Source organism: Gossypium hirsutum, chromosome D02, assembly GCF_007990345.1.
Source record: "Gossypium hirsutum isolate 1008001.06 chromosome D02, Gossypium_hirsutum_v2.1, whole genome shotgun sequence".
NCBI classification, from domain to species: Eukaryota; Viridiplantae; Streptophyta; class Magnoliopsida; order Malvales; family Malvaceae; genus Gossypium; species Gossypium hirsutum.
This window is the reverse complement of record NC_053438.1, coordinates 55579762-55602362: the sequence shown is the minus strand read 5'-3', so window position 1 is coordinate 55602362 and position 22601 is coordinate 55579762. Positions and strand designations below refer to the sequence as shown.

Genomic DNA, 22601 nt, shown 5'->3' with positions numbered 1-22601 from the left:
AATAGTGCACAGCTTGAACGTCGTAGTAAAAAGAAAGCAGATTCTATAGGGTTTGGTGTTGGGTTTAAGTTATCCCCATCTTCTACCATTAAACTTACCATATTTTACTCCCCTTGCTAGTTCTTCGATTGTTATTACTGATGATACCCCTCCGCTTGCTACTCGTGTATCTCCTCTTGTGCCCGTTGCTAGAGGGATGACGATTGGGGGTAATGGAGGTTCATTTCCTTGGCGTGGGGATTTGAGCATGGAGGAGTACCTTTATAACCCTGATGTCGTAGCCCTCGGATGGTAGGCCTCGGTACTAGAAGCTGTTAGGCCAAGTAGTGCGCAACTACCCCCAGCCTCAAGCTTGTGCTCATTTCTATAGTTTCTTCTTTCTGAGGCCAATGCTGTTGGATTAAGGTATAAGGAGGCTTATCAGAAGGAGCTCACGGATCTTAAGGCAGAATTGACGAGAGTTAGTGAGCAGTGTCGTAAGATGATGGAGGAAAATGAGATCATCCTTAAGCAAAACGAAGATTTCATGAAATGTTTGACCATAGTGGAGACTAAGGCAGAGGGGTTAGAGCATGAGGTGGTTGCTGAAAGGGAAAGTAAGGAAGCTCTGTGAGCTGAGTTGGATGGGCTTACAAAAGAGCACGCGACGGAAATAAATAGGATTATTCGCGAGTGTTAAGACCAAGTGGAAGGCACGATTAGGGAATATCTTCAGGTCTTCGAGGATTTTAATAAAAAGACAGTTAAGAATGTCTTAAGCTCTATTTTGAAGCTAAAGATGAACATTCTACTTCATGCCCAGGTCGTTGTTGGTCCATTCGATGTTCACAAGGTAGATCTTGATGCTCTCCAAGGGGTGGATATGAGCTTGCTGGGCTTCGATGTGCTATGTCCCTCAAGTGCCGCGTGGGACTCCTTTGTGTCTACTTGGAGGGGTTCTCCATATTTTTAAATAAAAGAGGATACTTCTGTGGACGAGAATATGGCCCCCTCTACTGCGAACAATGACGTTACTCATTCTGATCATGTGTGTCGAGGCATAGATAGGGATAATATGCCTTGATTTTTTTAATACTCTATACTTTATTTATTTTTTAATGAGAATATATTTTTGTAGTCATTACTTTTATGGCTTTGCGACTTTAATTATTTTCATCTCACAATTATATTGGTCCTTATGAAGAATCTTGGACGATCGTTAGCTGTAATTTTTAACGATAATTTTGGAAGGTACCACAGCTGGGGATGTTAATCTGCGAACTATTTTATATTTTGGAAAAATTTTGAAAGATAGCAAGCTACGGATGAGAATTCATGAGTTGTTTCATACTTAGGAAAATTTTGAAAGATAACAAACAGAGAGTTTTGCTTTCACTAAATGTCTTGGAGGTTGTGGTTCTTCATCTTCGAACCTTTATATGATAACTGGGAGCTTTGCTCTCGCTAATTTTTTTGGAGGTTGCGTTCTTCGCCTGCAAACCTTAATATGACAATTGGGAGCTTTGCTCTCAGTAACTATTTTGGAGGTTGCGACTCTTCGCCTATGAACCTTAATATGACAACTAGAAGCTTTGCTCTCACTAACTGTTTTGGAGGTTGTGGCTCTTCACCTGCGAACCTTAATATGACAGCTGGGAGCTTTGCTCTCGCTAACTATTTTGGAGGTTGCGGTTCTTCGCCTGCGAACCTTAATATTTCATGCATTTAGATATAGCTAATTATTTGTACTTAGGTACATATAGTTGCATTTTAAGACATTCCATTAGTTTTTTTCTTATTTTAGCATTACATTAGGAGCTTAGACTGTACTTAAATTTTAGTTATTTTTAAATTTCTTGTGGAAGGGTTGTGTGTGGTGGTGGATTGGCAGGTGCAGGATTAGGAATAAGAAGTAAATGAGTGAAAGTTTGCCGGGGCAAAGGGTTGGACAATTTGTCAACATGAATACCGTGGCAATGCCGGGAAGATGTCCAATTAAAACTCAAAGCAAACCGATCTTAAGCCCAGTTGAACTTGTACCAGATATATCTACTTGAAAAAAAGAGAAGAAAAATCATGGGCAGTTGGATTTACCCTAGGGAAAACGATTATAAAAGCAAAATGAGGAAACGCCAAAGGGGGTGGAAAACAAAAGAGAAAAAAAAATGGGGGATCCTTAGGTAAAAAAAATAGAGGGTATTGGTTGAGTAGAGATGGGAAGAGGAAGATGAAGGTAGTCCCTCTCAGCCACCATAGGGCCCTGCATTGCTAGAGTGTGGGTTGGATAAGCAGAAGCTATCTTCCCAAAGTTTTTTCGTTATTTCGTGATTACTCTTTGTGAATTGAGTTGATGAAAACGATGTTGAATGGTACTTTGGATTTGAATTTTAATTTCCAATCCATGAACTAAATCTCATGGGGTTGGGATTACTTGATGAAACTCTTATTTTCTTTAATGGCTAAAGCGTAGATCTGCTTTAATACACTATTTCATTCAATGGTTTTTTTTTTACAAAATTGTATGTTTGCAAAATCTAGACATAGATGGATGTACAACATGTTCATTAAATTAATCTAATTCTGACAAGGTTAGGTTAATGAGATTGAAATTGAATCATATGAACAAGTGTTCAACAAAATACTTGTAGCACCCTCTAAACATAGAGCAACGTTCATACGGAAAAAAATAAAATAGTGCAGGGTATCGTGCTAAAGGCCTATAGACATATATCGCTTAAGGCAAGGTAACTTTAGGTCTTGTTCTCAAAAGAAGTAGATCATTTTAGAACTCTTCTGAGCAGTAGATTGAGTATGGTTTTAATGAGGCATTACTGTTAGTAAGGGCAGATTGTTAGTAATCCTGACCTTCTAGATCAACATCGTAGACCCTCTATCCTTTGCCGTAGTATATTTGCCTTTTAGTTGTTTAGTTGTTCTCTTGCATATTATTCATGTAATCATTCTCAAATTTGCGATTGCATTCTTACTCTTGTCTTGTCATAGCATTTTCCATTATTTATTAGTTACACATATTACATACATCATTATTCCTTCAAATTACCACTGCATTCTTATCATTATTTTTGTCATTACATTAATCATACTCATTATAATAACTCGACCATTTTATACCTAATCAATCCCTGTGGAGACGATCTCACTTATCATTTTATTACTTGATTCGACTTGTATACTTGCCCAATTTGCATATCATTTCACACGCGACACAACTGGGAGCTTTACTCTTACTAACTATTTTGGAGGTTGTGGCTCTTTTCCTGCAAACCTTAATATGACAATTGGGAGCTTTGCTCTCGGTAACTGTTTTGAAGGTTGTGGCTATTCACCTGAGAACCTTAATATGACAGTTGGGAGGTTTGCTCTAACTATTTATTTTAGAGGTTACGACTCTTTGCCTACGAACCTTAATATGACAGCTGAGAGCTTTAATCTCGCTAATTGTTTTGGGCCACACGAATATTATTGGCAAATTGTTTTCATTCATAGGATAGGGAGTTATACTTAGTATTTCTTGAGATGTCGAGTGTTCCAAGTTCGTGGTACAATTGTGCTTTCCATTCTTGCTAGTTTATACGCTCCGTAACCTATTCCTTCTGTCGCTTTATATGGTCTTTCCCAATTTGGAGCCATTTTTTCTTGTTGGGAAGTAGGTAGGCTAGCCTTAGATGAAACTCTTATTTTCTTTAATGACTGAAGCGTAGATCTGCTTAAGTACACTATTTCATTCAATGGTTTTTTTATTTATAAAATTACATGTTTGCAAACTCTAGACATAGATGGATGTACAACATGTTCATTAAATTAATCTAATTCTGACAAGGTTAGGTTAATTAGATTGAAATTGAATGATATGAGTGAGTGTTCAACAGAACATTTGTAGCAACCTCTAGACATAGAACAACGTTCATATGGAAAGAAAACAAAATAGTGCAAGGTACTGTGCTAAAGACCTATAGACATATATCGCTTAAGGCAATGTAACTTGAGGTCTTGTTCTTGAAAGAAGTAGGTGGAAACACAAAAATATATAGACTTTTTCATGCCCTTTTTAACTCAAATTCATGCAGTTTCGTAGTAATTCTTGTCGAAAAATATAATATAGTTATAAAATAATTAAATTGTACTTAAATTATTAACATATTGAATTTTAATTAATTTTAGAATAAATTTAAAAAGTTTTTGATTTAATTTCGATAGATTTGCACAAAGGGTGAAAATTGACTCGGCAGACACTATTAAAAGCTCAAACCGTGAAGCGATTTTTGAAAGGCTGAGGCGAATTAATTGTTCAGCCTAAGGCAGTCCAAATTATGAATATTAATACATAATATAATTAATTTTAATTTTAATCCAATTTATTTTGGGTTAAATAATTATTATTGAATACATTATGGAAATGAGGTCCAATTGTGCTAATACAAAAGACTGATCCAATCGAGCAATCAAGCTGCCCAACCCGTCCAAAATGCTGACCCAATTAGCTCAAATCAGCTGATTTATTGACTTGCAAATCATCCTTTGAGATCTCATTGAAATTGCATTCAAACCCCTCAATTTATTATGCTTTGTAGATTTTCCCCTAGCCAAATATAGCAAGTTGAAATCATCAACAAATGCATGAGTGGTGGCCAGCCATGGGGGGAGTTAATGGCTGATACTTCTTTGCTAAAATTAGTAGCCAATCCCACCTAAAAAACCCCCCTTTTCTACTCTTTTCAACACACACTCAATTCATTCACAACACATTCTCTCTTCACTCACTTTTCTCCCTCTATTTTCCATTTTCTTTCTTGTCCCTTCCTTTGCTGATTTCTCCTCTTGAGAAATATCCTTCTTCTGCCTTGGAGTAGTAGCACTCGAGTGTTCGTAGAGGCCTCAAATTGACAGAAGAAGCAGAGAAGAAGAGGAGAGCACTAGTGACTTCAGAGAGACACTGGATTTGTTTCTTGTTCCTTACTCTTTTACTTTCTTAATTTCGTTAAGATGAATACTTATTGTTTTGTTACTCTTGATTTAATTAAAATGACTTAAATCTAATTCGTGTTAGATTTATTGCGTTCTATTTCTTAATTTATCAAAAATCATGTTTGTGTTGTTATAGGCCTTGCTGATTTGTTCAATTAAATAAAATTATATTTATGTGATGCTTGCCTTTAAATTGTAAGGTAAAAATTGAATTAATTATTTAAGCATATTGAAATTGTAATTAATAGACATAATATTTAATTGGTGCATGTTTAATCTTTTAAGGTAGCTAAAGGTTAAATTAACGATGGTATTAAACAATACGTTAGCCTTGCATAACTTGCAGGATTTTGTGATTAAATTGTTTCAATATAAAGATATATTGTTACCTCAATTAATCTTTTACTTGCTTATGAAAATTTAATTCATTGTTTGAAATGGCATAGAGGTATGTATAAGGGATTATTTTAATTTATTGGAAATCATCCATATTTATAGAAAGTCAAAGATATGGGTATCAGAAAGATATAGGTATCAGAAAGATATGGGTATCAAAATCTGAGATTTAAGGCACCAAAATTGGGATTGAGATTTGGCATAAGATAATTGCAATTTTGATCCCTGAACCTCAACTATAAATAGGCCTAACCATTTCTCTTCTTCATCATCCCAAATTTGCCATTCTCTACTTAAGGCATTACTCTCTCCCTCTCTTTGTAAATTCTCACTTGTATTTTGGAGTGAAATATGTTTGGTAGTGCCCGAGGACGTAGGGAAAATTTGCTGAACCTTGTTAAATTCTTGTGTTCTGTATTGTATTATTCTGCATGAATTGTGAATGTAATTGTAGTGCTTTATTATGCTATTAAATTACAATTGAGGGATATTCTAGCTAGGAAAGACCTGGTACTTAAGCAATCCTTGTGATCCACCTCTCTTTCCTGGGAATTGAACTTAGTGTGATTTTTTAATACAATAATTTTACTCTTTTACACGCTTCCGCACAACAATTGGTATCAGAGCTAGATTCGTACTTGGGGAATACGATCATTCACGACACTTTTCACGTACAATAGTTGGGATTAAGGAGAAAAAATGGAAAAGGCATCGTCATCAGCAAAGACTACTGTGACCAATGCAAAATTTGAAGTAGAGAAATTTGATGGTACCAATAATTTTGGTATGTGGCAATGTGAGATCCTGGATGTCTTATGTCAGTAAGAGCTGGATATAGACCTTGAAGAAAAACCTGACAAGATGGATGACAATGAGTGGGCCAAGATCAATAGAACGACATGTGGAACAATTCGCCTATGTTTGGCCAAAGAGCAAAAGTACTCTGTCATGAGAGAGACATCAGCGAAGAAGTTGTGGGATACACTGGAAGAAAAGTTTCTAGCAAAAAGTCTTGAAAATAGGCTTTATATGAAAAGGAAACTTTATCGATTCACGTATGCACCCGGTATGTCGATGAATGACCATGTGAACTCATTTAATAAAATTTTAGCAGACTTGCTAAATTTGGATGAGAATTTTGAAGATGAAGATAAGGCATTACAGTTGTTGAATTCTCTTCTTGATGAATATGATCATCTTACCACCACATTGCTTCATGGGAAGGATACAATCACATTTGATGCAGTCTGTAGTGCATTGTATAGATCTGAGACCGAAAGAAAGATAAAAAAGATCACAGAGATACAACTATAGAAGTCTTAACAGTAAGAGGTCGTTCGCACAGCAAAAAATCTGGTAGAAGGAGTAAGTCCAAAGGGAGACCTGCCAAAGATGAATGTGCTTTTTGTCGTGAGAAATGACATTGGAAAAAGAATTGTCCTAAGGTACAAAAGGGCAAGGCTATTTCTGATGCATGTGTAGCGAAGCATGATGATGAGTCAGACTTTAGCTTGGTTGGCATGGCAATGGCATGTCATACAGATGAGTGGATTTTGGATTCAAGATGTACTTACCATATGTGTCCTAATAAGGACTGGTTTTCTAGTCTTAAAGAACTAGAAGGTGGAGTTGTTTTTATGGGCAATGACAGCGATTGTAAGACAATGGGAGTAGGTACAATCCAATTGAAGAATCACAACGGCTCAATTCAAGTCCTGACAGATGTTCGCTACATACCTAGCTTGAAGAAAAATCTCATCTCATTAGGGGTCTTAGAATCTAAATGGCTCACAATCACTTTGAGAGATGGATTACTAAAGGTAGTAGCTGGGGTATTGACGGTGATGAAAGGCACAAGAAGAAATAACCTGTACTATTTAAATGGAAGTACAGTTATTGGATCAACATCAACAGCATCTACGAAAGATGCAGATTCGAGGCTACCAGGTTATGGCATATGAGATTGGGACATGCTGGTGAAAAAGATTTGCAGAGTTTGGCGAAGCAAGGCTTGTTGAAAGGTGCAAATTCTTGCAAATTGGAATTCTGTGAACATTGTGTTCTGGGCAAGCAGACGAGGATAAAATTTGGTTAAGCAATTCACAATACAAAAGAAATTCTGGACTACATTCACAGTGATGTGTGGGGACCTACTAAAGTGGCTTCTTTGGGAGGTATGCACTATTTTGTTACTTTTGTTGATGATTATTCAAGAAAAGTATGGGTGTATCTAATGAAAAGGAAAAATGAAGTTTTGGATGCATTTCTGAAATGGAAGATGGTGGAGACCCAGACTAGTCAAAAGGTCAAACGACTTCGATAAGATAATGGTACTAAGTACAAGAATGATCCATTTCTACAAGTATGTCAAGATGAGGGCATTGTGCGACACTTCACTGTTTGAGATACATCACAATAGAATGGGGTGGCAGAACGTATGAATCGGACTATACTGAAGAAAGCTCGATATATGTTGTCCAATGCTGGATTGGGCAAGGAATTTTGGGCTGAGGCAGTTACATATGCCTACCATCTAATTAACCGATTGCCATCAACTACAATAAATAGAAAAACTCCTATGGAGAGGTGGGCTGGTAAACCTGCTACTGATTATGATTCTTTACATGTTTTTGGTTCCACTGCATATTATCATGTAAAAGAATCTAAGTTAGACCCAAGAGCAAAGAAAGCATTATTCATGGGTATAACTGGTGGAGTAAAAGGATACCGTCTCTGGTGTCTTGATACAAGGAAGATTGTTTTCAGTAGAGATGTGACTTTTGATGAATCAACCATGATGAAAAACAAGGATTCACAAAAGGATAACAAAACCAGTGGCACTTTGCAGTAGGTGGAGCTTGAAAAGGTTAATGATGATCCAGCTAATATTGAAGGAACAAATGATGAAGAATTTTTGACCCAACAGCAACATGATTCAATTGCATATAGGAGGCCAAGAAGAGAGATTCGTATGCCTGCTCGCTTTGATGATATGGTGGCCTATGCACTTTCAATTGCAGATGATGATATTCCTTCTACTTACACAGAAGCAAGAAGTAACCCTGATGGTGTAAAGTGGAAGCAAGCTATGAATGAAGAAATGCAGTCTCTTCATAAAAATAGGACTTGGGAGTTGGTGACACTACCCAAAGGAAAGAAGGCAATTGGATGCAAATGGGTATATGCAAAGAATGAAGGATTTCCTGGTAAAAATGAAGTTCGATACAAGGCTAGATTGGTAGCAAAGGGTTACGCTCAGAAAGAAGGAATAGACTACAATGAAGTGTTTTCTTCAGTTGTGAAGCATTCGTCTATTTGGATTTTACTAGCCTTGGTTGCGCAATATGATCTTGAACTAGTTCAGCTCGATGTGAAGACCGCATTTTTACATGGTAATTTGGAAGAGGAAATCTATATGACTCAGCCAGATGGATTCAAGGTTGCTGATAAATAAAATTGGGTTTGCAAACTGACAAAGTCGCTTTATGGATTGAAACAATCTCTGAGGCAGTGGTACAAGCGATTTGATCAGTTCATGAAAGGGCAAAGGTACACAAGAAGTAAATTTGATCATTGTGTGTATTTTCAGAAGCTATAAGAAGGTTTTTTCATATACTTGCTCTTATATGTTGATGATATGTTGATAGCATCTAAAAGTAAAGTTGAAATTGAGAGATTGAAGACTCAACTCAACCTTGAGTTTGAGATGAAATACCTAGGTGAAGCTAAGAAGATTCTTGGCGTGGAAATATGTAGGGATAGAGCTCGTGGCAGAGTTAGTTTGTCTCAGAAGCAATATTTGAAGAAGGTACTACAGAAGTTTGGCATGAACGAGCAGAAAAAAGCTGTAAGTACCCCGTTGGCTTCTCATTTCAAGCTTTCTGCACAACTAACTCCTTCGACGAATACGAAACAAGAATACATGTTACAAGTTCTGTATTCTAATGCAGTAGGTAGCTTGATGTATGCAATGGTGTGTACAAGACCCGACATTTCACAAGCAGTTAGTATAGTGAGCAGGTATATGCATAATCTTGGAAAAGGACATGTGCAAGCTGTGAAATGGATTCTACGGTATATTCAGAATACCATGGATATTAGATTACTGTTCAAACAGGATACTACACTTGGTAAAGGTGTTATTGGGCACGTTGATTCTGATTATGCCGGTGATTTGGACAAACGAAGATCAACCACTTGTTATGTGTTTACACTTGCTGGAGGACTAATAAGTTGGAAGTCTACACTGCAGTCTACAGTTGCATTGTCAACCACAGAAGCTGAATACATGGCTATAACAGAGGCTGTAAAGGAAGCTATTTGGTTACAAGGTATGATTAAAACCTTGGGATTGGTTCAGGAGCATATTAACGTGTATTGTGATAGTCAAAGTGCTATTCGTTTAGCAAAGAATCAAGTCTATCTTGCATGTGCAAAGCATATCAACGTACATTTCCATTTTGTGCGGGAAATTATTGATGAGGGGAAAATTCAGCTTCAGAAGATTAAGACTGCAGATAATCCTGCAGATATGATGACCAAGGTGGTAACAACAATCAGGTTCGAACATTGTTTGAACTTGATCAATATTTTGCATGTTTAACAGTTGAAGAAGGCACTATCAAGTGTTGTTGACAAAGGCAGAGAGAATTGTATGAAGATAAGATTATTCGAATCAAATTGGTAGCTGTTGTTTACGTCTGCCAAATTAAATTCACTTACTCAACCAACATTCACTAGTAATATAGGGTAAATAAGGTATCGTCCCACGAGGAAGCTGGCAACAAATCTATTTGAAGTGATTTTAAAATTAAAGTAATGTAAAAGGCATGCGAAAGAAAAGAAAAGGAAAAATGGGGGGGTTTATGTTTTACTGTTGCTAAAAATTGTCTTCAAGAAACAAATAAACTCTAGCTCGAATTAAAATTGCTGAGGAGAAAATATCAAGAGAAGAATAATGCTTAGTATTTGATGCCTTAATCCACCCAGCACAAGTCCTTTGAAACTTGAAATTAAGCTAAGAAATCAAATTAGCAGCAAGGCTGAAAAAATCACTTACGAAGCAATTTCTTATCCCTAGTAACTTATTCAATTAGAGAACGTTCATGATTGAAATCTTCCTTTAATTATCTTTATGTCGACTTTGTTAAAGGAATTCTAGAGTTTTAGAGACTTCGCCTTGCCTTAACCAAAGAAAATCCTCCAGCGGCCAATTAATTATCACTAATTCTAAGTATAATTAAGAAATTCAATTTCTCAATTTGCACTTAAATGATTATAAGAAAAATTCCTAAATTAATTAGGTGATCACTCCAATTGAATTAGAAAAATTCCTTGGAAGATAAAATCAAACAATTCAAGAGTGCCAAATCCGATTTTAGAACAAAATAGATTTCATATCACTTGTGCCCGGTTTCATAAGTGTCAAACTAAGCTTAAATAAACTAGCCACTCATAGCTAATAAAACAGAACACGAATCCAATGGAAAGAACATGAATTACAAACTAGTTCCCGGAAGGCAGAGTTCTTCAAATCGTCCGACTTCCCTTCTCCCAATTAGCCGAATTTACTAGCTGCTACTCCAGCTCCTTGATCGGGTTGCTGGTCAAATTTCTTAGAAAAATTCTGCTTGCTGCCACGCTGCTGTATTTTTTCTCTGTTTTTCTCCACACACTCTTTTCAGCTGCTGTCATCTCTATTTATGGGATAATAACCTCCCACAATTCAAAATTAAATTCGATCTTATCCCCCTTTTTCTTAGCCTCACCCGTCGCATGAAAATAGCTTCATCTTAGTAGAGTTTTAATTTAACTCTTCAAAGTTGATTTGGCTTCTAATTGATTAAACTAGAGTCGGCCACCGCTTGGCAAGAAGGAAATATTAATTCCCTTCTTAATTTTGTCGCATATTTGGCCTCCAATTGGACCGACTGCTCCTCCATTGTGTGTTTAATTCATTCAACCAGCATATGACCGCCATTCAGCAGCTTTAATTATGCAAATTAATTTCTAAATCAAGCCCATACGGACATCCAAGTGTTCCTTTCATTCGGCCTGCTGCTTTTTATTGGACCGAATGTTGTCCTCAATGTTAATGTAGCCTGCATATGATCATCATTCGGCAGTTTATTCATGCAGATTGACTTTTAAAATTGAGCTTAAACGGGCATCAAAATGTTCCCTACCTGCACATGAAATAAAATTAAAACTAAATAATTGAATTTGGGGTACAATTAAATTAACACGGCATAGAAGGTATTTAATCAATTAGGCAGAATTATAACTTAATTAACCAAAATTTAATCAACAATTTAATAATTTAATTGAATAAGTTAAGCTCAAAATTGAACTTAACAAACTCCCCCATACTTAAATTATTGATCGTCCCTGAGCAATCAAGTCAAAAAGAATCAAGAAGAATTTCAGAATGTCAAGAATTGTTGCATCGCTCATGCTTAGGATAAATTCCGAAATCAACAGTTTAGATTTTGGTTTATTCAAGAGAGGAAAATATAAACGAAATTAATCACGCTTCTTTGATCAATTCTTACTGAAAAGAATAAAATTATTAACACTCTTCACTCATTGTGTTTAGGCTAGTACAACGCTCTCAAATTGAAATCAACCGTAATTAACCCCATAGGCTTGCTTGTCCATCTTACCTTAACATAATACATAAGATCTCATAAATATAATTAAGGCCAAATTAAGGTTGTAATGGGGCCGAGGTAATGTGCAGTGGACGGGAGGAATTTATTTGGATGGTGGAGCTAATTTTCTTAGACTAGTTAATCGTCCGGGAGTCATCAATTCTCTTGTTCTCTCTTCTTTTTCTTCTTTTTTCTGTTTTCTTTGTTTTCAACAATTCAAGAAGATAACTAAATCAATCAGCCTTTCATTGTTTCCATGTCCCTTGGTTCAACCGATCCATTCCCTTATGATCACATAACGCTACATTCATTAAATTTACTCGGAAGGCTGTAACTTGCTGCTTCTTTCTCACAAAAATCACCTTTAATTACCAGCTAAATATCACCCAAAATTGGCCAGCATATGTCAAAATCAGGATGAACTTCCAGATTGAATTAACTAGCCTAAAAAGGTGAGTTGATTCGGCTTTGGCTTAATTTCTGGAGGTACATAAAAATTGGGAAATTAAGGCTTCAAATTGGCTAACTAATTGGAATAATGTCAAGGTTGGTTTTTTTTTTAAGTACTTGTGGCTTAATTCCTATGGCCTCTTGAATCATATTTAATGAAAATCAAATTTATTATTATCCTTAATAAGATCTAAAGCAAGTTCTAGAGTAATTGATAGCCAATAACAATAATCACACATGAATGAATAATAACCTTTCAAGTTGGCATGGATGTCCCAACTTACGCTCTAGGCTCAAATTCCTCACAAGGACCACATAATTGATCAATTAAGCAGATTAATTTCTTTAAAATTTTTTTAACAAAAATACTTAACCAAAATCAATTAATTGAAAACAAAATTTAACCCAACCAATCGACATACAACCACCCCAATCAACTTGAATTCATGAAATACATCTTCATTCTTTTATTTAAATATTTTCCTAAAGGAAATTCGACAAGACTTATTCATGAAAGTTGCAAGCATCAAATATGTTAGAAAATCAATGAATTGATTCTCCCCCATACTTAATGTTTGCATTGTCCCTAATGCAAAAGAAAAATTAAAAAGTAAGATTAACTTAATGGAAAGAAACAATAATGGTAAAGAAAACTTCCCTGAATATGTGGGCTGCCTCCCACAAGCGCCTTTCTTTTAAGTCGGTGGCTCGACATCACAATTTCTCATGGATCCTCGAGATTGATCTCCTCCAACCAAGCTGCTTGCTCTCCTTCATGAAAATGTTTCAACCTGTGACCATTCACTTTGAAAATTTTATTAGTTTTGAGGCTCCTAATTTCGATTGCCCCATGATGATGCACCTCGGTTATTATAAATGGACCAAGCCACCTTGATTTTAACTTATCAGGAAACAGTTTAAGTTTAGAATTAAATAGCAATACCTTTTCCCCCACCTTGAACTCCTTGCGAATCAGCTTTGAGTCACGAAATGCCTTCGACTTACCTTTGTGGATGACCGAATTGTCATATGCCTCTAGGCGCAACTCCTCTAACTCCTGTAGCTTCAATTTGCGTTCTTTACCTGCCAAACTATAATCGAAGTTGCATTGCTTAACAGCCCAGAATGATTTATACACAAGCTCAACGGGAAGATGACATGCCTTCCCAAAAACAACCCTGTAAGGTGACATCCCAATTGGCGTTTTGTAAGCCGTTCGAACAGCCCACAACGCTTCATCTAACCTTTGACTCCAATCTTTCCTATTGGGATTAATAATTTTCTCTAAAATTCCCTTAATCTCCTTGTTACTACTCTCGGCTTGCCCATTGGTTTGAGGGTGATAAGCTGTCGACACTTTGTGGATGACACCAAATTGTGCAAATAAAGCTTTCAAGGATCTATTACAGAAATGTGTTGCCTTGTCACTAATTATAGCCCATGGTACCCCATATCTATTTAAAATGTTGGTCTTAAGACATTTCACCACAGTTTTAGCATCATCGGCCCTAGTTGGAAATGCTTCTACCCATTTTGACAAGTAATCAACACAAACAAGAATGTATAGATAACCGAAAGAAGAAGGAAAAGGCCCCATAAAATCAATACCCCATAATCAAATATATCGCAAACATAAAAATTATGTAATGGCATTTGATTTCGGCTACTTAAATTGCCGATTTTTTGACATGATGCACATGTTTTACAAAATGCATACGAATCTTTATGAATAGTCGGCCAAAATAACCTACACTCAAGTATTTTATGAGCTGTTCGCTTAGGCCCAAAATGTCCTCCACCTTCTCGAGAGTGACAAAAATTAAGCACTGAATCTATCTCACTATCATCGACACAACGCCTAATTATTTGATCACTACAAAATCGCCTAAGGTATGGCTCTTCCCATAAGTAAAATCGGGCTTGACTTCTAATTTTTTCTCTTAAATGTCTAGGTGCATTCGTAGGGAACTCTTTAGTCACTAAGTAGTTCACTATGTCGGCATACCATGGCAAAACACTAGACACACTATAAAGTCGCTCATCCGGAAATAAATCACTCGGCTCATCCCTCAAAATTCCAGTCTCTATCCTACTCAAATGATCGGCCACGAGGTTCTCCTTACCTTTCTTATCTTTAATTTCCAAGTCAAATTCCTGCAAAAGCAAAATCCATCTTATTAATCGGGGCATAGCTTCTTTTTTATGCAACAAATATTTAAGAGCACCATGGTCAGAAAATACAACAACTTTGACTCCTAACAAGTATGCTCTAAATTTTTCTAAGGAAAAAACTATGGCATAGAGCTCTTTCTCGGTCGTGGTATAATTGCATTGAGCTGGGTTCAATAGCTCGCTAGCATACCTGATAATATAAGACTCTTTACCATTTCTTTGTCCTAAAGCCGCACCAACAGCCTTATCACTTGCGTCACATAGAATCTCAAAAGGTAATGCATAATTCGGTCCTTGAATGATAGGAGCCGTGATCAATTTCAATTTCAATTCATCAAAAGATCTTTTGCAATTCTCACTAAATTCAAATGCGACATCCTTACCGAGCAATGCACATAAAGGTGACGATATCTGCGAAAAATTCTTGATGAACCGACGGTAAAAACCTACATGACCCAAGAAGGATCGAATTCCTTTAACAGTACCTGGATAAGGTAGATTTTTAATTACCTCGACTTTGGCTTGGTCGACTTCTAAACCTTTAGTTGAGACGACATGCCCCAATACTACGCCCTTTTCAACCATGAGATGACATTTCTCAAAATTCAATATCAGGTTAGTCTCAATGCAACGCCTAAGGACTAACACAAGATGATGCAAACATTGATCGAATGAATCACCATAAACCGTAAAATCATCCATGAACACCTCCATTAAATGTGAAATAAAATCTGAAAATATGCTCGTTATACCTCTTTGAAAAGTAGCTGGTGCGTTGCACAATCCGAAAGGCATTCTCTTGAAGGCGTAAGTTCCAAACGGGGAAGTGAAGGTGGTCTTCTCTTGATCCTCAGGTGCAATAGGTACCTGCAAATAATCTGAATAGCCATCTAAAAAACAAAAATGTGAGCGACCAGCTGACCTTTCTAACATTTGATCCATGAATGGAAGGGGGTAGTGGTCTTTTTTAGTGGCTTTGTTCAGTTTCTGATAGTCTATACAAACCCGCCAACCATTCTGCACTCTCGTAGGAATCTCTAAGCCCTCCTTGTTGGTAACTATTGTAGTTCCTCCCTTCTTAGGTACAACATGAATTGGACTTACCCACTTTGAATCGGCTATGGGATAAATGACATCGGCTTCCAACCATTTCAAAATTTCAGTCTTAACTACCTCCATCATTGGTGGATTCAATCGGCGTTGGGGGTCTCTTTTGGGGACTGAATCTGGTTCCAAAGCTATCTTGTGGGTACACAAAGTCGTACTAAGTCCCTTAATGTCAGCTAGTGTCCAACCGAAGGCTTCCTTATACTCCCTAAGAACTCTAAGCAGCTTAGAGTCTTGCATCTCGGTTAAAGCATTCGACACTATCAATGGTAGAGTTTGATTTTTCCCCAAATAAATGTACTTCAAATTTTCGGGCAACTCTTTCAACTCTAATTTAGGTGGCGAAATCAATGAAGGAACTTGCTTACTAGTCACCATAAGATTAGGGAGAATCGGCTTGAATCACGTCAATTTGGGCGAGTATAAAGCACAAACTGAGTCAATTAAAGAATCAGAAATGATAAATTCCTGTTTGTCGATATCAAAAATGCTCTTAGCGAGAACGCTTTTCAACTCGTCTTCTTCCCCTAATTCATAGACATCTTGAACAAAATTGTCAATTACATCAATAGTAAATACAGAATTAATATCAGTGGGATATCTCATAGCATCAAATATATTAAATTTAATTATCTCACCATCAAATTCTATTGTTAAATTCCCTTTATGCACATCAATTTTCGTTCTAGCTGTCTTAAGGAATGGTCTACCTAAAAGTAAGGGTACATCAACTGAGTTATCACTAGCTCCCATGTCTAAAACATAAAAATCAGCTGGAAAAACTAACTCATTCACTTGCACTAGAACATCTTCTAAAACGCCATCAGGGTAGGCATTACTTCTATCCGCAAGTTGAATTATCAGTCCCGTGTCTTTTAATGCACCTAATTAAACTTTATCGTAGATACTCCTAGGCATGACATTTATAGAAGCACCAAAATCAAACATAGCTCTATCTAGTTTAAGGTCTCCTATCTTACACGATATCAAAAACATTCCAGGATCTTTACATTTAATAGGAAGTTTCTTCTGAAATACCGCAGAGCCATTTTCGCCTAGGCTAATCTTCTCATTTCCAATTAATTTCCTTTTAGATGTGCACAATTCTTTTAAAAACTTAGCATATCTAGGCACCTGTTTAATTGCATCAATCAATGGAATATTAACTTGTACCTTACGGAAAGTCTCAAGAATTTCGGCATTGATGTCGTCTGATTTTTCCTTCCTCAAACGCTGTGGAAATGGCGCCTTCGGCAGATAAGACCGAGGTTGGTTATTATCATTCTGACCTGCTTGTGCTCGAAGCTCGGGAACCCTCGTTTCCTACTCAAAATTTGCTGCATCATGCAAAGCAGTGGACTGTTGTAAACGTGATTTCCCTACTTCCTTTGGAGCTACTTGCGATGGTTGTAAATCAGCCTTTGGCAAGGCTAAATTTTCCTCTTCAATTTCACTAAATCGAACCTTTCTTACCTCAGTTTCGTCTTCCTCATTGCTGTTTTGGACCTTCTTTAGTATCGATCCCAACTCCTTCCCACTTCGCAAGGTTAAAGCACAGACATTATCACTCGGATTTGCCACAGGCTGTGACGATAACCGATTATTTACCTGTGCTTGCAAGTTCCCAAGATTAACGTCGGTTGACGAGGCTCTGGTTTGCAATTGCTTCACTACCGATTCCAAGGACTGAAATCTTCCATCGGTTTCCTTCTTTTGGTCAGCCATCATTTTCATCATTTGTTCAAGCATGCATGGGTCTTAGTTTCAGCACTAAGATTTTGATGGCTGGGTTGTTGCTGTGACAAATTATATTGTCGAGAATTTTGCTGCTCAAACCCCGGCGGTGTGGCACGGTTTTGGTATCTGAGATTGGGGTGGTCTCTCCATCCCTCATTATAGGTAGCTGAATATGGATCATACCTTCTCTGATTTGGAAAGACGGCATTAGCTTCCCCTTCCTGTAATGTCGGACACATATCTGTGGTATGTCCTTCCAAACAACAAATGCCACATAGTGAAGCTTTCGCATTACCTCCAGTCATCAATTTACTTACCATAGCCGTTAAGTTAGCTAACTGAGCCTCCATCATACTCGACTGGCCCTCATCCATTCGTTTACCCAAATCGGACCTCCTGAGACCGAATTGCTGAGTATTCTGCGCCATATTAGCAATCAAATTTCGGGCTTGCGCCGGAGTTTTATCAACCAATGCACCTCCACTCGCTGCATCAATCATTCCTCGATCTTGTGGTGTCAACCCTTCATAAAAATATTGCACTAAGAGCTGCTCACTAATCTGATGCTGTGGACAACTTGCACATAGTCGTTTAAACCTTTCCCAGCACTCATATAATGACTCACCCACCAACTGCTTAATTCCACAAATTTCATTCTTGATTGACCCTATTCTTGATGCCGGAAAATACTTTTCAAGGAAAGCCTTATGTAACCCTGTCCAAGTTGTGAATGATCCTGGCGGCATGTAATATAACCAGTCCTTCGCCAAACCTTGTAATGAGAAAGGGAAGGCTCGGAGCTTGATTTGTTCCTCTTCAATGCCATCTGGCTGCATAGTTGAACAAGTAATTAGAAATTCATTAATATGACTGTAAAGGTCCTCACTTGGTAGTCCATTGAATTTTGGCAACATATTCAAGAATCCTGAATTAAGTTTTAATGGCCTATCAAGGGCAGGATAAGTGATAGATGGTGGTTGCGCAGCCAGGTTAGGAGCGGCCAATTGCTTCAAGGTCTGGTTAGCCATGTTGGGTTCCTTTGCAACGTTAGGCTCAACTTGAGGATTGAAATATTCGGCTTGCTGGCCGGTGGTGTTAACAGGAAACTCAGATGTTCGTCGTCCACTCCTTAATAACATATACTAAAAGAACTAGTCTACCTGCATAAACAAAAACAAGAAAATAAAGTAAGTTCTGAAAATCAAATAGATTTGACTACGTCGCTTCCCCGGCAACGGCGCAAAAATTTGGTAGCTGTCATTTACATCTGCCAAATTAAATTCACTTACTCAACCAACATTCACTAGTAATATAGGGTAAATAAGGTATCGTCCCAGAGGAAGCTGGCAACAAATCTATTTGAAGTGATTTTAAAATTAAAGTAATGTAAAAGGCATGCGAAAGAAAAGAAAAGGAAAAATGGGGGGGTTTATGTTTTACGGTTGCTAAAAATAGTCTTCAAGAAACAAATAAACTCTAGCTCGGATTAAAACTGCTGAGGAGAAAATATCAAGAGAAGAATAATGCTTAGTATTTGACGCCTTAATCCACCCAGCACAAGTCCTTTGAAACCTGAAATTAAGCTAGGAAATCAAATTAGTAGCAAGGCTGAAAAAATCACTTACGAAGCAATTTCTTATCCCTAGTAAATTATTCAATTAGAGAACGTTCATGATTGAAATCTTCCTTTAATTTTCTTTATGTCGACTTTGTTAAAGGAATTCTAGAGTTTTAGAGACTTCGCCTTGCCTTAACCAAAGAAAATCCTCCAGCAGCTTCTAAGATTAAATCCGAAGTTGTCTTAATTAGCTGCGGCCAATTAATTATCACTAATTCTAAGTATAATTGAGAAATTCAATTTCTTAATTTGCACTTAAATGATTATAAGAAAAATTCCTAAATTAATTAGGTGATCACTCCAATTGAATTAGAAAAATTCCTTGGAAGATAAAATCAAACAATTCAAGAGTACCAAATTCGATTTTAGAACAAAATAGATTTCATATCACTTGTGCCCGGTTTCATAAGTGCCAAACTAAGCTTAAATAAACTAGCCCACTCATAGCTAATAAAACAGAACACGAATCCAATGGAAAGAACATGAATTACAAACTAGTTCCCGGAAGGCAGAGTTCTTCAAATCGTCCGACTTCCCTTCTCCCAATTAGCCGAATTTACTAGCTGCTACTCCAGCTCCTTGATCGGGTTGCTGGTCAAATTTCTTAGAAAAATTCTGCTTGCTGCCACGCTGCTGTATTTTTTCTCTGTTTTTCTCCACACACTCTTTTCAGCTGCTGTCATCTCTATTTATGGGATAATAATCTCCCACAATTCAAAATTAAATTCGATCTTATCCCCCTTTTTCTTAGCCTCACCCGTCGCATGAAAATAGCTTCATCTTAGTAGAGTTTTAATTTAACTCTTCAAAGTTGATTTGGCTTCTAATTGATTAAACTAGAGTCGGCCACCGCTTGGCAAGAAGGAAATATTAATTCCCTTCTTAATTTTGTCGCATATTTGGCTTCCAATTGGACCGACTGCTCCTCCATTGTGTGTTTAATTCATTCGACCAGCATATGACCGCCATTCAGCAGCTTTAATTATGCAAATTAATTTCTAAATCAAGCCCATACGGACATCCAAGTGTTTCTTTCATTCGGCCTGCTGCTTTTTATTGGACCGAATGTTGTCCTCAATGTTAATGTAGCCTGCATATGATCATCATTCGGCAGTTTATTCATGCAGATTGACTTTTAAAATTGAGCTTAAACGGGCATCAAAATGTTCCCTACCTGCACATGAAATAAAATTAAAACTAAATAATTGAATTTGGGGTACAATTAAATTAACACGGCATAGAAGGTATTTAATCAATTAGGCAGAATTATAACTTAATTAACCAAAAATTAATCAACAATTTAATAATTTAATTGAAGAAGTTAAGCTCAAAATTGAACTTAACACAAATCTTCAAGGTGGAGATTATTGGAAATCATCCATATTTATAGAAAGTCAAAGATATGGGTATCAGAAAGATATAGGTATCAGAAAGATATGGGTATCAAAATATGAGATTAAGGCACGAAAAGTGGGATTGAGATTTGGCATAAGATAATTACAATTTTGATCCCTAAACCTCAACTATAAATAGGCCTAACCATTTCTCTTCTTCATCATCCCAAATTTTCCATTCTCTACTTAAGGCATTACTCTCTCCCTCTCTTTGTAAATTCTCACTTGTATTTTGGAGTGAAATATATTTGGTAGTGCCCGAGGACGTAGTGAAAATTTGCTGAACCTTGTTAAATTCTTGTGTTCTTTATTGCATTATTCTATTCTTTATTGCATTATTCTACATGAATTGTGAGTGTGATTGTAGTGATTTATTGTGCTATTAAATTACGATTGAGGGATATTCTGGCTAGGAAAGACCTGGTACTTAAGCGATCCTTGTGATCCACCTCTCTTTCCTGGGAATTGAACTTAGTGTGATTTTTTAGTACAATAATTTTACTCGTTTACATGCTTCTCCACAACATAATTTCACAAGTATGTGTATGCATTAACACATTTGCTTATTAAAATTTATTTAATCGATTGAATTGACATAGAGATATAGTTAAGGGATAAATGGATTTTGGTAGGTGAGTATGTTCATAAGTTAGCAAATTGTCGAGTTACCGTGGATTAAATTCGTAACAAACATGAACATGGTTCTGATAATGTTAAGTTAAAGAATGAAACTGATCTAGCACATTTATGTCATATTGATTAAAACTTGTTTTTGAAATCGTGCATTGGGAATTGTTATTTTTGTTTTACTTAGTTTAAATTTTAATCTTCACTAAACCTCTTTTCAAATCATCAAATTTTCACCACCAACTTGTTAAATTATTCATTTCATAAATATTTCTTTGCACAGTCCCTGTGGGTACGATAACTCGACATTTACTTGTCACTTTATTACTTGTTGCGATTGTGTACATTGCACATTTTCGTTATTCCAGTAAACCATTTTAGAACTCCTCTGAGTAGTAGGTTGAGTATGGTTTTGCCGAGGCATTACTGTCAATAAGTGCAGATTTTTAGTAATCCCGACCTTCCAAATCAACATCGTAGACCCTCTATCTTTTGTCGTAGTATCTTTTCCATAGCATTTTAGTTGTTTATTTATTCGTTTGCATATTATTCACGTGATTATTCTCGAATTTGCCATTGCATTCTTACTCTTGTTTTGTCGTGTCATAGCATTTTCCATTATTGCACGCATCATTATTCCTTCAAAATACCACAACATTCTTATCATTATTTTTGTCATAACATTAATCATACCTCACTCTAATAACTTGACCAGATTATACCGTTCTAATCCCTGCGGAGACGATATCACTTATCACTTTATTACTTGTTTCGACGTGTATACTTGCACAATTCACATATCATTTCACAGGCGACAAGTTTTTGGCGTTGTTGCCTTGGAATAGCAATTGGTGAAATTTGGTTTTGTTATTTTCTTTTGTTTTCTTATCTTTATTTAACTTAGTTGTATTTATTTCTACAAGTTTACCATCAGTTTATGAGAAGAGGCATCCCTGCTAACAAAGAGTACCCTTTTGACCCAGAGATTAAAAGAACTTTGCGAATGAGAAGAAACGAGTTACGTAGTATAGCTAGGGAAGGAAATGATCCTAGTCTCAATGGCGATCCCATTGGTCAGGATGTTAATCCTCCTATTCATCATGTGATAGATGATTAAGATAGACCCATTCGGGAACATGTTATTCCAATTTTGATGATTTGAATCTAGGAATAGCTAGGCCACAGATACAAGCTCAACAATTCGAGCTGAAATCGGTAATGTTTTAAATGTCGCAAACAGTAGGACAGTTTCGTGGATTATGCACTAAAGATCTAATATTGCATTTAAGACTATTTGTAGAAGTCTGTCACGCGTTTAGACAATAAGGTGTTCCTGAAGATGCTTTGCGGCTTAAATTGTTCACATGCTCTTTGACAGATCGTGCAAGAGTGTGGCTGAATGCTTTGCCATTGCGAACAGTGGCATCATGGAATGATCTGTGCCAGAGACTTTTGCTATGGTATAATCCACCAAATATGAATGCC

At 36.7% G+C, this 22601-nt stretch overlaps 1 protein-coding gene across 1 annotated transcript; it reads right to left on the bottom strand.

Annotated features, from left to right (window-relative positions):
- Positions 1–17473: 17473 nt before the first annotated feature.
- LOC107907935 (uncharacterized) lies at positions 17474–18616 on the bottom strand. The gene has a single exon (XM_016835233.2). It carries the CDS (start codon positions 18614–18616, stop codon positions 17474–17476), a length of 1143 nt encoding a protein of 380 aa, XP_016690722.2.
- Positions 18617–22601: the final 3985 nt, after the last annotated feature.

What these genes read in the sequence shown, in the direction of transcription:
- LOC107907935 (XM_016835233.2), bottom strand. Translation starts at nt 18,616, where the DNA reads ATGTTATTAAGGAGTGGACGACGAACATCTGAGTTTCCTGTTAACACC.